We start from the raw sequence: 17,515 nt of genomic DNA, 5'->3' as shown, positions 1-17,515 counted from the left end.
ATATATATATATATATATATATATATATATATATATTTAATTAATTAGTGTTGGGCGATATGCTAACTTTTCATATCGTCCTATCTTCAGCCTATGAGATCGTCGATACACGATCTTATCGTGCTAATTTATGTAATTATTTATTTAGTTTCATTGCGAGAAAGTGAACCAACTCCAGTGTAAGGCTAAAAGCAGCCTAATGTTTTTAATATGACTGAATTTGTATTTAACATAAATTAATAGAAACATCATAAGTTACTAATTATAATGCTTACATTTCCTCAGTTATTCAAAAAGCAGCTAACGTTACAGAAAACGAGCAGAGAACATTACATTACCAAAGAACATCTTCACAAGCTCAGACTAGCGCAAGTTTATGCACTTTAAAAACACTCCCGTTAAACTCAGTGAATCTACACTATATGATGAATAAATCTCTTATACTTACATCACACGTACATCTGCACTTTGTTGTTTATAATGAGAGAATTCGCAAGTCCGAATTCGGTCAGTTTTTGCTGTATTTTGGATCAAATAAATGCAGGCTTGGTGAGCAGAAGAGAATTCTTTAACGACAATAAAAATCTTACTGTTCAAAAACTTTTGACTGGTATGTTAGAAGATATTAATAAGGTGAGTCTGAGATGTTTATTTGACAGTGATTTCATATTTCTTGTTTGTATGAAGGCTAAATACAAAATAAAAGGTGAACATTAATTTATTTGTGCTGTTTTTTTTCTCTCTCTAAAGTATTATATGGTTTTATATGAGGTGTCATAGACTTGGCAAATTCATTTTTCATAAAGACATCTGTTGTGGGCGTTCTTGGCAGTTTTTACAAGGCTTTTTAAAATAGTGTTCATATCGATATCGTATCGACCGAAATTAAGAAATATATCGTGATATAAATTTTGGCCATATCGTCCAGCCATATATATATATGTATGTATGTACCAAGAGTTCCTGTAAAACCACAACAAATTCCTTGTGTTTGCGCACACTTAAGTGGTGAATAAATCTCATTCTGATTCTAATAAGAAAGCACCCCTACAACAACTTCTGAATGTGAACGGTAGTGTTTTACTCAAGCATTACATAAAAATGTCATTTTAACATGAGTTTAGGAACTGAATAATAAAAAGGAAAAATAAAACACTGTAGTATTTACTCTTTGAATTCAATATACACTGATTCTTATTTAAGCTACAAAAGTTATTTAGGTAAGAGCAGTGAGTGATTTTCTGTCTTTTGTTCATGGCCCTAAATATTGCAAGCTGTAGCGATATGCATATTGTGATATGTACATTTGCGATATTTCGATAATTTCAATATATTGCACAGCCCTAGTGAATGTAGACATTTGATATTATTTAATGTTTATATTATTCTACTTAAGATCGCGTTGGAGTGGTTAACGTGCCATAGCCCTTTGCACGGTCGGTGTGAAAAATGCTTTTTTTTAAAGCTTTTTTTTCAGTGTTGGAAAGCTTTTTTCAGTATGGCATAGCCCTTATCAATGTCTGCAGGAATTACCTCTGCTTTTGATTAATGCTGTGTTGATACAGTAAGCGTTAATCATTCCAACGCGATCTTAAGTTGAATCATATAAACATAGAAAGTTTTCAAAAAAATATTAATTGTAAACGGCCTGCTTTTTCTGTGGTGATTTGCGTGTGTACACAGTGTGCTCGAGCGTGACCTAAAACGTGGCAGAATCCAACATGGCATGACGTTGATTCCCATTCTCTATATTAATTAGTATTACTAGCCTGATGATAATAATAATAACAATCGTCTTGCTATCCTCAAAGGCATCAGCCACAGGCGATATCTGTCTATCGTCGATACACGATACTGTCGTCTTATCGGCACAACCCTTAAATATATTATATATATATTCTTTAATTGCATGATTGTCATTCTATTACTGGCTTGCCAGCTTTATACAACTGTATGCAGAAAACTGTCCGGTATCAACCGCAAGTAAAGCATAAAACCATTTACTGCATTTTCCCAGGTTTTAAATGAGTGCACAATGAGTTTGCATTAAATAGTCCAATTAAATGTTGATTTCAGCTTTTATTGTGTATAACCTTCACAGAAACTTGTTTTTATTATTTCCAGGAGGTCTATGACATGTCGAACGGTTACGAAGATCACATGGCCGATGAGCCTAAAGATCCCAAAACAAATCTCATCATCAACTACTTGCCTCAGAATATGAGCCAAGATGAGATGCGTAGTCTCTTCAGCAGCATTGGGGAGGTGGAGTCTGCTAAACTTATTCGGGACAAAGTAGCAGGCAAGTATTTATTAGCACTTGGCTCACTGCTTTCAAATCAGACAAAAAAAAACTATGTTGAGAGGAAGATCTGAGAAAATGTTTTGTCTTCGTTGGTTTAGAGACGCAGTGTATTTATTTGTGGGGTTTGCCTGTAGCCGTGATGTTACTAAAGGTTTTAAAAGATTTGTGACTTCAGACGCACTTAATTGTTTCTTTACAATTATGTAGCCTTCATTTCAGTGTTGACAAAAAAACGACTTATTGTTAGTTCCCTTTCTGAGGCCTTTCCCACATATATGTAAGTCAATGCGGATTTATTTGTTTGGTGGCATTAATTTTTTCCCCAGAAGTTTACCACTTGATACTAGGATGTTTTTTTCCTTTGTATTTGGAACGTTTCAACTTTTTTTTTTTGTTTTGTTTGTTTTATTGTTTTCCTTTTTTTTTTTTTTTTTCTAGGCCACAGTTTAGGGTACGGATTTGTTAACTATCTTAACCCTAGTGATGCAGAAAGAGCAATCAGTACTCTCAATGGACTGAGACTACAGTCTAAAACTATCAAGGTAATGTGACAAAAGGTGCTCCTGTGTAAAGTTACATGTGTCATTGCTTCAGACCGCCAGTTTTGAGACCAAGGCAGTGAGAACAAATTCAATTGTTGAATTGCTCAGACCTGATGGCATCTTGGTTGTGGCCGTATTATCTGGCTTTTCAATATTTAGATTTATCAATTTTATTATCTATGGTTTTTACAGGTTGCTTTAATGCTGTTTGAATTGTATAGAAAATTTCCTAATTTTTCTATTTCTATAAAATAGTTTTATTTCTTATTTTAAGGGAAAAAAACATGGTAAAAATACAATTTTCAACAATTTCGTTTTTTTCCTTATTTAGAAAAGATTTGGAGAAAAAAAAGTAGCAAAAGTTTGTTTGTACTTTTTTTTACAATTTTTTTTTTTTTTTTAAACGATTCCCCTCTAGGGGAGGTTTTTCTTCAAGATCTGATCTTTTAACTTTGCTCTTCCTGACAGGTGTCATATGCCAGGCCAAGCTCTGACACCATAAAGGATGCCAACCTTTACATCAGCGGGCTGCCTAAAACAATGACGCAGAAGGACGTCGAAGAAATGTTTACACGTTATGGCAGAATAATCAACTCCCGTGTCCTCGTCGATCAAGCGTCAGGTCGGTAGATGAGCATAGTTCTCTTCATAGTCTTTCGCACTACTTGTCATAGAGTGCGTTTAAATACTTACATTTTGTCCTTGCAGGACTCTCTCGTGGTGTGGCTTTTATTCGATTTGACAAAAGAGCAGAGGCCGAGGACGCAATTAAGGACTTGAATGGGCAGAAGCCGCCAAGCGCTGCAGAGCCAATCACTGTAAAGTTCGCTGCCAGTCCCAACCAAGTGAAAAACTCACAAATTATTCCACCGGTTTACCACACACCGCCTCGCCGCCTTGGGGGGCCCGTCCACCACCAGGCCCAGAGATTCAGGTGAATGAAGTCAGCTGTTGTGCTTCTCTATTTGCTTGGTTACTACTACATTCCTAAACTGATCTCTCACCCAAAAATGAAAATTCTTTCAGTCAATGAAACTTTGTGTGCGTATCTGATCTGAAAGATGTGATTTCCTGTCCTCAGGTTCTCTCCAATGAGTGTGGACCACATGAGTGGCATGTCTGGTGCTAACATGCCTGGAAACTCCTCGTCAGGCTGGTGCATTTTCGTCTACAACCTGGGCCAGGATGCAGATGAGGGCATTCTGTGGCAGATGTTTGGGCCCTTCGGTGCTGTCACAAATGTCAAAGTGATCCGCGACTTCAACACCAACAAGTGCAAAGGATTTGGGTTTGTTACCATGCCAAACTATGAAGAGGCAGCCATGGCTATCGCCAGCCTCAACGGCTACCGCCTCGGGGACAAAATTTTACAAGTGTCGTTCAAAACGAGCAAGTCGCACAAGTAGAAAGCAGGGTTGCCAGGAAAATGAAGGAGAGAGATGTTGTCTGAGAAGCCAGAGAAATTGGCTGTTTTGAAAAAGAAAAACTATTATTTTTTTAGTGTAATCAAGTCTTTGCAAATGTTCACGTTTCTAAGTCTTGTTTAGACATCCGTTTGACAGTTTCTTTTAGTTTCTTTTAAGATTCAAGCTGTTGGATGCTTCAAATGCAAGTGTTTTAGACGCCCAAAACACTTTTTGTCTGGTTTATCCCAATATTTGACCAATTTCGCATTCGATACAAATTTGTGTCTCTGATGTTAGCCTGATATTGTCGCTATGTGCCATATGTGGTCAGACTCCTCATTCACCAGCAGCTGGATTTAAAACTCAGATTTTTGTCTGTCTTTTGTCAGTATCTACATCCTACCTGGCTCTTTAGTATTTATGATGCCTTAATTTGATGTCATTTTTCCTCTTTGCCCTCAATAATGTAGCACTTTTTGGTTTGGCAGGAATCTCACGATCCATCTCACAACAGTTTTTGTTTATTGAAATCTGAGTTTTAAATGCAGCATGCTGAGTGATTCATTGAGAAAATAACATAATTGTAAAGAAAGCAGAGTGTTCAGTGAGGGGAAAATCTTTAACGGACTTGTTAATTTTTTGTAAGGGACCCTCTGAATAGACTGATAACTAAGAAGGACCAAAGACATGAATAGAAGGTTTAGTTTCCCCCAGCAGAGGTGCAGGTTGCACATCCCTAAGCATATTCCAAAAAGATTTGGACATCTGAATACTAGGTACCGAGTATTTATGTAAAAATGTAATCACATTTGAGCATCAGCATCCTATGTTTATGATTTACGTTTTCTTTCATTTTGTTTCTCTAGGCTAAAACATACTTTAAGTTTAGTTTGGTTATTTGAAAATAGATATCCAGTACTAATACATATGCTTTTTAAGACTGCCTTGTGATATTTTTGTGTTTTGTTCTTTACTTTTTTTTGCTTTTGTGTTCCTTTTGAATTTTTTCGTTTTGTTTCACATGGCATTTACAATCATTAAATTTTATTTAGTTTTGCTCAACTTTTTGTTTTGTTTCTTTATTTTATCTTTTAATCAGTTCTTTAATTTATCCATTTATAGGTGCAGTGCGGTATAAGTCAACATAAGACCATGTCCATATTTACAGATGCGGTCAACTGAGTTTTTAGTCCACAAAGACCTCATGAGAAATACTAGAACCACATTTCATGATTTTCATCAAGTATTTTGAGGGCTTTTAGTATTCATATTTCAGGCATCGGACCAAATCGTAAGTATACAACTTGGCTATCTGACAGCGGTTGACTTTGATTTGGCCACTGGTTTGCTGTTTATTTAGCCTTCCTTGGTGGTTCATATTCAACTTGTTCCAGAGGTTTTCAGCTGTAGAGCCCACCGATGAGCAATGGTGAAGCTAGAACCAGGACAGCAGGCTCACTCATAGTCTTAAGCCCCGTTCACACCAAGGATGATAAAGATATAGTTCTAAAAATCATTTTCAATAATAAAGAATAGCAGAGTCCACACCACAGCTATAACGATAAAGGCACAGAGAAACAATATCGTTGGAATCACTTTCAGAACAAATTTTGTCCAGCTGATGAACGATAAAAACACCGATACTCGATCAGAATCCATCCTATTTTACGAGCTTGAGAATTTAATGCGGCAGATGAGCTTGTGCTTAGAAAAAACAGACGATATCGTTCGCTGGTGTGGACGCTAATATCGTTATCTTTATAGTTATCGTTCTTGGTGTGAACAGGGCTTTACAGTTGAACAGTCATGCCCCTCAGCTTTGACTCCCCTGAGGTCTTCCAGATAGCAGCTTGTAAAACCCCACATAGGTTCTCCTGTAGTTAGACAAACCCATGAATTTTCCAAGATGCCTCATGTAAGATTTTTTGATCATTTTCAGCACAGACTGTTCTTATGCTCCCTCTACTACAAGACTTAAGGTTGGTATTGTGTGTGTGCATATATTTATATTATTGGTGACTTACGTTTAATCCTAATTGTCTGTTTTTGTACAGTGACACACTATATTCTATCTCGTCAAGTTTGTAATAAGCAGCAGTTTACTATACTTGGATCAACCAGTGTCATCTGTTACTTTATGGTTCATGTGAACCTATTAGCAGCTTTACAGCCACTGTTGGTTACATGTCTTTGGTATGAAACCCTTAACCTTGGCACTCTCGTTTTGTGCACGTTTTGGCATATGTGCAATATTTAAAAGTTGTTTCGTAATAATCAGTAGTAATTATAGCAACCTTTTCCCGTTCCATCTTTTTTGATATCCTGATGTTTCAAAGATCGCCCAGCAAGTCAACGGAGATGCCAGTTGTACGAAACATCAAGTAGAAATTACTGGATGGTTGCTTGTTTTAAGCCTTAATTTATGTAGGAAATACGGGAACATTACTCAATGGTGGAATTTATTTATTTAGCTTACTGTGTACGGTTTTATGTGTTAATATTGATGAGTTTGTCTTAATTTTTTAATGAAATACTTTTTGATTCTACAGTGAATATCTGTTATGAGCTACTGTCTAACATGTAGATGTGAAATAAAATATCGGGCATCACTGCAAATCTGGAAATTTGTGTCTTGGTATTAGTGAACTGAAATGAATATAGGGGTAAATCATTCAGAAAGATTTCCTATTTTCCTCACATTTTAGATTTAAATTATTAACCAGTAGTTCCTGTTCTTTTACAATATGAATAACACAATGTTAATTTTTTCATTTTTTTTATTAAGAAAATAAACAATTGGTAATGACAATGTACAGCGACTTATCCAAACGGATGTATTGAACCGAGGAATTGTGCACTAAGAACATAATGAAGCATGACACAATCTCTATTCTTACAGTCATTACAAAATCATATTTTGTTGTCACCGTACACTGTATGTCAAGGCAACTGATGATCCATATCTGGAGCCCCAGTCGACTTACTACTTGTGTAATGTTTCCCTTTTGGATGTGGTTTTATTATTGTGGTATGTTATTAACTACTGCATTTTAAGGCAATTCTAGAAGATGAACATTTAAAAAAAAAAGTTATTATTATTTTACAAAACCCCCAAGTTAAGGTGTCAAAATCACCCAAATGTCAAATTTTTTAAGTTCACCAAAGGCGACACTTTGGGTAACGGTAACATCTGTGATGTAAAAAGACAGAATGGCACAAAGGGGAGGAAAAGGGGGAAGGTTTTTGTGAAGTCAAGGCAACTTCTGCTCCTGCTTGGTATCGTCTGTCAAAGTTAGACTTGGCAGAGGTTATAACAGGCAGTCGGCCTCTCGATCACCTGATCGCCGACAACCTCTAAGATGTAGTCCCTGTTTGCCAAAAGTGGAACCTCAGATGTGGGAAAGCTCTGCACGCTTTGGTTTCCGAATGATATCATGGTATCTCGCTGCAAGTCACAAAATACAGATATTATGCAGCTGTAAAAATAGGATACTTTTGACCAGGGCCTATTATTGTCTACTGTGCAATACTTGCTTATATCCTAATTAGGAATATAGACATGCAAATAAGTACATGGTGGATATATCTTACTCTCTCTGACTTGCTTGAGGATGGGATGTCTTTCTGGAAGTCCTTTCTGCACAAATGAGCCATGATTCCTGCTGCTAATGCATCTCCAAGCACATTGATCATTGTTCGAAATCGGTCCCTGATGAAAAAGATGAGATTGAGATTGACACTCACTGAGTTACTTTTGTTGTGGTGTATATGCTGTAGTATTTAAGTGGACTTACAGGATCCAGTCGATAGCTACAATAAGTGAGATGTCATCTGGAGGCAAACCCACTGAGGTAAGAACGATAACCATGGTAACAAGACCAGCCTGAGGGATTCCAGCTGCTCCGATACTTGCCGCTGTAGCTGTGATACTGAGAATAGATGGTCAAAGTCAAGTGACATGCAGCTTTCATTGGTACATGCAGCTTTGTCACTGTAGTGGTCAAAGTAACTAGATTAAAATAACAGTTTGTTTTCTCTTTTGTATATTTTATATATTACTCCAGTCTTCAGTGTCGCATGATCCTTCAGAAATCATTCTGATACGCTAATTTCATGCTCAATGCTCATGTGTGGAATTGAATTGATTCTTTGATTAACAGACCGTTTAAAAGCGCACTTTTTAAATTACAATAAATTGAATGTGTCTAATGTGCGAGTAAAAGTATTAAAGGGTTATTTCACACAAAAATTTTAATTCTTTCATTAATTACTCACCCTCATGTCGTTCCAAACTCATAAGACCTTTGTTTCTCTTCGGAACACAAATTAAGATATTTTTCATGAAATCCGAGAGCTTTCTGACACTGCTTAGACCGCAACGGAACTACTTATTTTAAGGCCCAGAAAGGTAGTAAGGACATCATTAAAATAGTCCAAGTGATATCAGTGGTTCAACCGTAAATACGCTACGAGAATACTTTTTTTGCGAGAAAACAAAAATAACAATTTCTTATCTTCTGTGTCAGTCTTCGCCATGCGTTCACGAGAGTACCATGACACATGCATTCTGACATAGAACCCAGATGTGCTGTGCCTTGTTTACAAGCAGACAAAACAGTCTTCGTAAACATGTCTGAAGATTTCGACAGAAAGGATGACTTGCAATTTTTTGCCCAGCCTTACTTTTCGAACCAGACTATGCAGATGACGACCTAAGAGAGATGGACGTTCTATGTCAGAATGGCAGCTCCTGCGTCAGAAGCACCACACGCATGCGTCGTGGTACCCTCATGAACACGTGTCGAAGACAGACACCTCACAGTTCATAGCTTCATAACATTATGGTTAAACCACTGATGTCACATGGACTATTTTAACAATGTCCTTACTACCTTTCTGGGCCTTGAACATGGTAGTGGTGTTGCTGTCAATGGAGGGTCAGAAAAATATCTTAATTTGTGTTCAGATGATGAACGAAGTTCTTATGGGTTTGGAACGACATGAGGGTAATTAATGACAGAATTTTCATTGTTGGGTGAATTATCCCTTTAAATTTTAACATCAGAATGATTTCTGAAGGATCATGTGACACTGAAGACTGGAGAAATGACTGCTGAAAATTCAGCTTTGCCATCATAGGAAAACTTTACCATTTAATAAACATTTTTTTCACAATATTACCATCTTACTGTTTTTTTTAATCAAATAAATTAAAGGGGTCATATATGCAATTTCAAATTTTCCTTTCTCTTTGGAGTGTTACAAGCTGTTCGTGCATAGATAAGATCCCTAAAGTTGCAAAGACAAGTCTCAAACCCAAAAAAAATATTCAGATGTGTGCAGCGCATTTTATGGAGGACCGTTTCCTGAACCTGCAGAGTAGCCTACAATGTGTCTGTGCACAAAGACTGTTTCTATAAAGTGGGGCAGTTCCAACTTTGCAAGGACAGTCTGGCGCTTCTGACTCTCAGCCTGTAAGTAAGTTTTTTATATTTAAAGAATTTGCCACAGATTATTCAAATGCGAGTTTTGAGCAGTGTAGAGTAGCGCTTGTTGTTTGCCGTTTCTCCGATCACAAATGCAGACATGGTTTTATGTTTACGCGGTGCGATATGCAACGCAACGTGTAAAAAGACAGTATAAGTCATTATAATCAGTAATTATGTCCCCACTAGATGCAACAAATGTCTCGTTTGTAATGGGTTTTATTGGTTTTACGGCATCACAGTATGGTAAGGGGCGTAACATTTCCGTCACACGCTTGAGGTATTCAGCCAATCACAACGCACTGGATAGCTGGCCAATCAAAGCACACCTCGCTTTTCAGACCGATGAGCTTTGTAAAAATCGACGCGTTTCAGAAAGGCGGGGCATAGAGGAGCAACAATAATGTACATTATGTGGAAAATAATGAACCTTTTGAACCTTAAACTGCATAAACACATTTCATTACACCAAATACACAACATAATGTTCTTTTTAACAACATCATGACCCCTTTAAGCACAAAAGACTTCTTTCAAAAAACATAAAAATTCGAATTATTCCAAACTTTTGAATATAGTAATATATTTTGAATATAGTAATGTATATTATTCTGAATGTAACTGAAATACTTTACCTAATAGTAACAAGTTGTCCGAAGTCAAGCTCGTACTCATTGACCTGGGCAATGAAGATGGCTGCCACTGCTTCATATAGCGCTGTGCCATCCATATTGATAGTAGCACCCACAGGAAGTACAAATCGAGCGATTTTCCGATCCACGTGGCAGTTTTCCAGTAAGCACTTCATTGTAATGGGCAAAGTAGCTGAACTGGAAAGAGAAGGATTATTTAAATATACAAATTACTTTATAAGGAACAAAACCATTACATGCTTATTTCAAATTACAAGTAGAAATGTTAAGTTTCATAATCCCTTGGTACACCACAAGAAAAACACCTTAATTATTTAATTTAATGTGATTTAGTGAAACTATTCCCTGAAATAGATCATGGATTAACATTTGTTTATGTTTCAGCGAGCAGAAAAGCTGTTCAAACCGGCTTCCTTACCTGGATGAAGTTGCCAAAGCGATAACCAGAGCCTGGAGGAGGCCGCGGATATAGCTAAAGGGGTTTTTCCCAGTGAACAGGAAGAAGAACATCGGCAGCAAAATCACACCATGGACGAACAGTCCCGCCAGAACCGTCATGAAGTACATCCCAAGCTTCTCCGCAAGGACCGCAGGATCATGCATGTCCAGGATCTTCCCAGCAACCAGAAATACGATTCCAAATGGGAAGTACCTGAACAAAGAGACATTTGAAATAAATAAAAAAAAATATATATATATTTATAATTTGCTTATTGTAGGTGCCAGCACTTGACTGAGTATTAAATGCATTACTGACTAAATAATTTTTTAGCTTCAGTTGGCCTGACTCTCTTAGACCAGAACACCTTTCCACTGCCAACCTCATTTAGTAGAACGAGGAGGCTTAGAGCTGCTTTTAAACTATTACATTGATGTATTTTAGTGTGTATTAAAGAGACAGCTGGCTCTTCATTTGTTTTGGTCTGGGATTCTGCTTTATTGGCAGACACATGCTGCTTTCACAGGTTTGCATGACAAAATGTGATGACTGTCTTTGTAGTTATATAGTATGTCTAATAGTGAACATTTCTGTCATAGTTGAAATTACAAATCTCTAGTCACAGATAGTTTAATTTGGGTGAACCAATCCACATCTACTCACCACATAGCAGCATTGATGATCTTCATAACACATTCATTAACGCAAAGACACACATTTACTAGGGGTGTACCTCTGGATCCCATTCTACCAAGCAGAAGACCTGGGGAGTCAAAAAAGCCAAGTAAGATTTTTTTTTAATTAGTACTTTTATTTAGCAAGGACTTAAAAAGTAATTAAAAGTGTCAGTAACGATTTGTTACTAAAGTTTCTATTTCAAATAAATGCTTTTTAAACTTTCTATTCATCAAAGAATCCTGAAAAAAATATATGCGTGGTTTATATAAAGATGTTACGTGGCACAACTATTTTAAACAATAATAGAATGTTTTTCAGAAGCAAGTCGGCATATTAGAATGATTTCTGAAAGATCAAGTGACACTGAAAACGGGAGAAATGGCTGCTGAAAATTCAGCTTTGCATCACAGTAATAAATGACAATTTAAAGTATATTAAATAGAAAACAGCTGTTTTAAATTTTAATAATATTAACATTTTTATAATCAAATAAATGCTTTTTTAAAATCAAATACATACACCCTTGTTGAGTAAGGCGTACAATATTTTGGACGCTATAGTCCCCAACATGGGATGCTGGTACTGGTGTTTCCATTAGGCATTTTTAATAGTTTAACCAGCTATGAACAGCTAGTTTTATTGGTGAACTCATTGACCACAAACCCAAATCAACAGTAACCAGCATAATCTGGTCTAAGATGATCTTTTCAGCAGGGTCATAGTGCAACATAAGTCAGTTCTCTTCTATACACACCCATAGTGGCAGAGAAAATGACGATTCCTAGCACGTTCATCCCATTGCTTTTCCCTGGTACAATTTTGTAGTGGATTTCAGGAGGAGGAGTGAGTTCAAGAAACACTGGGTGACTCATCTTGGGGTTTTCATAGTCTGGCATGATGTACACAAAGTTGGCTTGTGATGATTTTGCACTGTTTTTAAAATTGGGCACAAGCTCTGTTTTATACTGAAACAGAAGAGCACAGATGGATAAGGATTAGATACAAAACACTGTAGATGATTAATTCCTCTGTTCTTTGTGTGTTTCTCTCACCTGCTGAAATGTGGCTTCAATTAGATTGGATGGAATCATGTTCCTGTTGGAAAAACATATAAAATCTGTCATACATAAATCCACAGATTTAATACTATTTACGATCATGGACCTTTTAGCAAAAGGGTTAGTTGTTCTGAGTATATACTATTAGACTGTTTTCTGAGGCCAGCACATGCCAAATATGACACGTTGTTTGTTTTGGAATCATTTGATTTGAGTATTGTACAAGGCTGTGTCACAAAGCTAGTGTGATTTATCTCAGCCCGAAGACTTGGAGGACAGAGATTATCGGCTAATGCTTTATTTATAAAGTACCAATTCTATTGGCGTGTCCCTGTCTACAATCCAATTAAATTTGGTCCGGAGCTCAGGAGCGTCTTTAGCACTCGGGAAAAGCCGTGTCATTCACATCCTCCTGGGTGGCTCTCTAAATACACCTAATTCCAATCCTTCTGTCCAGTGACAGGATAGAGCAAAGGGGAAGCTTAAGCCTTGAAAGCTTGACTGCAGCTCGAAAGTGGTTATGTAAGTTCAAGACGTTTCTTAGATTGATCAATAAAACTGAAATGAATTGCTTACAGTTTGTTTTTTTGAATGACATAAAAGGTTTAATGTGGCGAAGTCTAAGTGAAACAGGATATTCAATGAGAAATAATCCAGGGCAGAACTTCATTTTTTATCCAAGGGAAACTGATTGGATTTTGTAAAGCGAACATTGTATACCACATTGTTAATGCTAGTTTGCTGTAACAATGTCTAAACAGCTGTTTGTTTATTGGTTAACACTATATTCAGTATATTTTCTGGAAGACATGAGCAAGGATGAGCAAGTTGTTACATTTTGATTTAACATTATGAAGACAAGCACTGATGAATCTCGATAAGATGCAGAATAATTTAAGAATGAAATTAAGGAATGATCTATTTTGGTTTCACATTGACTTTAAAGAAAAAATGATAATGGCAAAGACATAAAGCTTGTTTGTATACATTTTTGTCCAACACCACGCTTCAACCATCCTACCATCCATCCTTAGTGTGTCAGAAAGGAATGTTTTTTAACTTTTTTTTTTTTTTCAAACACTACACTTCAACCAAGTCTTTTTTTAAGGTAAGCCAGTCCACTTGACGGCCATCTTGGTAATGACCCTAGACTGATAGGCTATACCTTAAAAGGGACTTGGTTGAAGTGTGGTGTTGCAACAACAAAAAAAGAGAGAAAAAAATGGATAAAAGTACAGTACTTTCTGCTTGAACAGAGAAACTAACATAAATAACATGAAATAACCAATACATCTGACAGAAAATGCTGAAGCTGTAGTTTTCAGGTTTCTCTTGCTAATGTGTATTCCCATTTGCAGAGCAATCAAACAAAGTGACACCTATACCAATAAGCTATTTGACTGTTTTAACTGAAGGGCGGGACTTCTTTTCCTACAGCAGCCATATCCTGTTTATATTTCTACAAGTTGTCTGTCTCCTACTGTTTCTGCCAAAAACCGAGAGGCTGCTTCAGTTATTATTGTGAAGTTACCTGATCAAATCAAGCAGGGCATCAGCAGACGTCATCACTGGCCCTCCTGAGGCTTTATGTCCCTCTTTTTCAGTGCCGGTTCCAGGATGAATGATCAGTACCAGAATAATCCCCACAATTACAGCAATGAAGGTAGTCCACAGGTAATATGTGATGGTAAGAAGGCCCAGGCGTCCACTGGCCTTGGTGTCCATAGCAGACAAGCCAGACATTAAACTGTAAGGAAAGTGTTGGTGTTTCAATCATAAAATGAATATAAATATCACATCAAATATTTCACATATAACTGCCTCCCCTAAATTTCTTTTTAATTATAAAACGGATAGTTCCGGTTTTTGATTCTGATTGGTTGAGCCGCGTTCAAAGCTGTTGTAAATTACTCTACAAACATACACCTTTCTTTACGTCGGTGTGTTGCTCGGCAACCACTTTGTTGCAAACATAACCGTCTCTGAGTAACTATATTGTTTGGCGGAAGAATAATGTTTTTTATTAATATCATTACATTTTATCTGCTTTGTTTTATTTTGTGAAACCTTGCTACATACAGTATATGGAATAACCATTTTATAAAAGCAATAAGCACCGTGAAGCCGTGGTTTACAGTGAATTTATAACAGCTAAGCTGTGTCTAACAACGCCCCTTAGCTGTTATAAATTCACTGTAAACCACGGCTTCTTGGGGCTTCTTGGTTTATTTTAATATAGGTTGACAGCAGTTTATCTAAATCATTTGTAACATGTTTCAAGTAACTCTCACCTACTGTGTTTTTATTTTAATTTTAGATTCTATATACCTCCTATAATAATCAACTATCCCACTATTTATCGAAAAGGTATTTTTTTGTTTCATTTTGTTGTTGTTGTTGTTTTCAGAAATGTCAAATACAGCCCATATATTTGGTCTCAGGTATGCTGACATCTTGTATGAAAGTGAAGAACTAAAAAGCAGCGACATGGTGTGTAGTTACCTGGATGTGATGAGAGGAAGAATCAACATTTTCAGCATTCTCATTAGAAGTTCTCCAGGAAAAGAAAAGTAGATTTTTGCCTGAGGGAAAAGGGCATGAAAAAAAAACATGGCTTTTAGTGATTTTTGAAAGATTTAAATGAATTTCAAACATTTAAACTCTACTAGAATTACTTTCAATATATTTACTATTTCTGTAATATCCCTGGAGAATTACGTCAGTTGACTTAATAAGTTATGCGTGTTTCTCCTTAGTTGACCTTGTAAGCTGTTTGGAGTTTATTTATGGGTAACAAAAGCCAGCTGTCACATCCTCAATTAGCAGCACTAAGATTCTTGAATATATATACAGTTTTTAATATATATGACACATATAGGCTGGGAAATATATGTGCATGTGTGACATTTTGATCAGGCTTCAAGAGCAAAGGTCATCAAAAATATCTTACACTATTGACAGCACATGTGGTTACATCTCTGTTTTTAAAAATGCCTTGTTAAAGCCCTTATATTAATTCTTCTTCACAAAAAGTTACAGTTACATTTGTTTTATTTGTTATATCGTCATTTCAGCAACTGCACTACTGCTCATCTTGACAATTGCACTTCTGGATTTGAATTTCTGATGTACTTATCATTTTATGTATTATGTATTTGTATATGTATATTATGGTATTTTGAAATAGAATAGAAAAATAGATATACCTTTGCACACACAATGTTAATAAGTGATTTTTAAAAAATCATACTAGACATGAAATGAATATTGGTTTTGTGGCTACAGTGTGTACAGTGTGTGGCTTTATGCCATAGATTTTCATAAGTGCATTACTGTAAACTCTTTTTATTATTTAGTGATGAGTCTAAATTGTCTTTGCAAATCAACATGCCAATAGAGTTCGACTTGTTTTAAATCCAGAACTTTCCTTTATTCAATTACAATAATAATGGCTGTACTTAATGTTAAGTTGCTAGCACATTCATTTTTATAAGCCACACACAATTAAAATTTTAAATGAGCAACCTTTTAACCTCTCTGTTCTAATGATAACCCCCCCCCCCCCCCCCAAAAAAAATCCACTGCTGATGTTGGGACTCAAAACAGATATAACAATAACAAATTTGAAGCTTTATGTTCCACATTACCTGTGTTGATAAGTTCAAGCTTCTTAACGTGAATCCCACCACACAACCCGACATCACTGCTAACACTGATAAGGTGAGCAAGCCGTTCCTTTTGCCGTAGTCCTTTACCCATTCACGAAACTTTGGAGAGATTGAGTTCTTGATAAGCTTCTTGAAATATTCCACGTTTCTCAAGGGGCTCACTGGAGGGGAATGGCATTGGGAAGATGCCGGCCTTGAGCTGCTCCGGTTCTCATCCATGCTAGAACCTGTGTGGGCAGGAAGTGTTGCGAGAGCCTTTCTGTGTAAACCTTTTCTAACAACAGATTAAACAATCAACCAGTGCTTTCACAACAACGCAATCAGAGGCGATTACAAGGAATAAGGGTATTAAAATAACCTAGTCAGAGCCATTGACTGTGGAAAGATCCTATAGAATACGAGGCCAAGGTCAGTGTGGGGTCAGTTTCAAAGCAATATGAGTTAAAAAAAGTTATCGTTTATTTAAAAAAAGGTTACATTGCAAGAATAATTATAGTATGACATGGCTATATGGGAAAGAATGAATAAGGAATATGACACAGGGTCAAATCTACATGAGCAGCAGAACATCTGGAACCTATGCACTAACCCTTAGACCACAGCTCCAATTAGTTTTAAATAGTTTAAAATGATATTAAACATAAACCAAAACATAGTTTTATGTAATCAAACCAGATGCATGTAATAAGTTTTAAAAAGTTTAAAGAGTTACTAGTATGTAATACCCAGGTCCATCTAGCAAAACTAGAGAATCTTGAAAAAATGTATTACATTATGACAGTTCATATTATATCATTTTTAATAGAGCCACAATTAAATTATTTCCTCCAAATTTGTTATAGTTCAAAACTAAAAACATTAAAGCCCAGATGGAGACACTGAAAAATCATTAGTCATGAGTGTGACTTGATAGGCAGCCTCAACTCAGATTGTATGTAAACACACGTTATGGCAGTAGTAGATACTCAATCAAAAAACTCTATATGCTTTTTAGACCATAACATGTACACACATGCTCTAACTCTATACAGTAAGAGATGTACAGAGATATTAAACATACAGTAATGAGGCACAGAGTCACACAGTACGGCCAATGGCGGTGCTAATGATCAGATAAAAAAGTCTTACGCAATTCTGTGAAAAGAGGATTAAGTCCTTTGCTGGACAATTAGCACATCCTCTGCAGGCACAGCATGGTGTTGTTATACATTGTAATTTGGTCTGATGACTTTTTAAGAGTTAAAGTACACATGCCTGTCCCATTTAGTGACATTGCTGGC

At 36.4% G+C, this 17,515-nt stretch overlaps 2 protein-coding genes across 4 annotated transcripts in view; one reads left to right on the top strand and one right to left on the bottom strand.

The window, feature by feature from the left end:
* Positions 1 to 5,709, top strand: part of elavl1a (ELAV like RNA binding protein 1a) — a 9,230-nt gene extending 3,521 nt beyond the window's left edge. For all 3 annotated transcript variants that reach the window (XM_016280463.1, XM_016280462.1, XM_016280461.1), the window contains 5 exons: positions 2,125 to 2,302; positions 2,744 to 2,847; positions 3,316 to 3,469; positions 3,556 to 3,781; positions 3,929 to 5,709. In XM_016280463.1, coding sequence (XP_016135949.1) covers positions 2,137 to 2,302; positions 2,744 to 2,847; positions 3,316 to 3,469; positions 3,556 to 3,781; positions 3,929 to 4,253 — 975 coding nt within the window. In that variant the 5' untranslated portion in view covers positions 2,125 to 2,136 and the 3' untranslated portion in view covers positions 4,254 to 5,709. The remainder of the gene's footprint in view (positions 1 to 2,124; positions 2,303 to 2,743; positions 2,848 to 3,315; positions 3,470 to 3,555; positions 3,782 to 3,928) is intronic.
* Positions 5,710 to 7,048: 1,339 nt separating this feature from the next.
* Positions 7,049 to 16,487, bottom strand: slc1a8b (solute carrier family 1 member 8b). Its single transcript, XM_016280460.1, has 11 exons — positions 16,215 to 16,487; positions 15,070 to 15,149; positions 14,099 to 14,314; positions 12,562 to 12,604; positions 12,264 to 12,474; positions 11,495 to 11,594; positions 10,811 to 11,044; positions 10,375 to 10,569; positions 8,048 to 8,182; positions 7,845 to 7,962; positions 7,049 to 7,698 (listed from the first exon to the last, which is right to left on the bottom strand). Exons 1-11 carry the CDS (start codon positions 16,452 to 16,454, stop codon positions 7,546 to 7,548), a joined length of 1,725 nt encoding a protein of 574 aa, XP_016135946.1. The 5' UTR covers positions 16,455 to 16,487; the 3' UTR covers positions 7,049 to 7,545.
* Positions 16,488 to 17,515: the final 1,028 nt, after the last annotated feature.

The sequence above is a fragment of the Sinocyclocheilus grahami genome, unplaced genomic scaffold (assembly GCF_001515645.1).
Source record: "Sinocyclocheilus grahami isolate Dianchi unplaced genomic scaffold, SAMN03320097.WGS_v1.1 scaffold141.1, whole genome shotgun sequence".
NCBI classification, from domain to species: Eukaryota; Metazoa; Chordata; class Actinopteri; order Cypriniformes; family Cyprinidae; genus Sinocyclocheilus; species Sinocyclocheilus grahami.
Note: the sequence above shows the minus strand (reverse complement) of the source record. Positions and strands in the feature narration are given on the sequence as shown.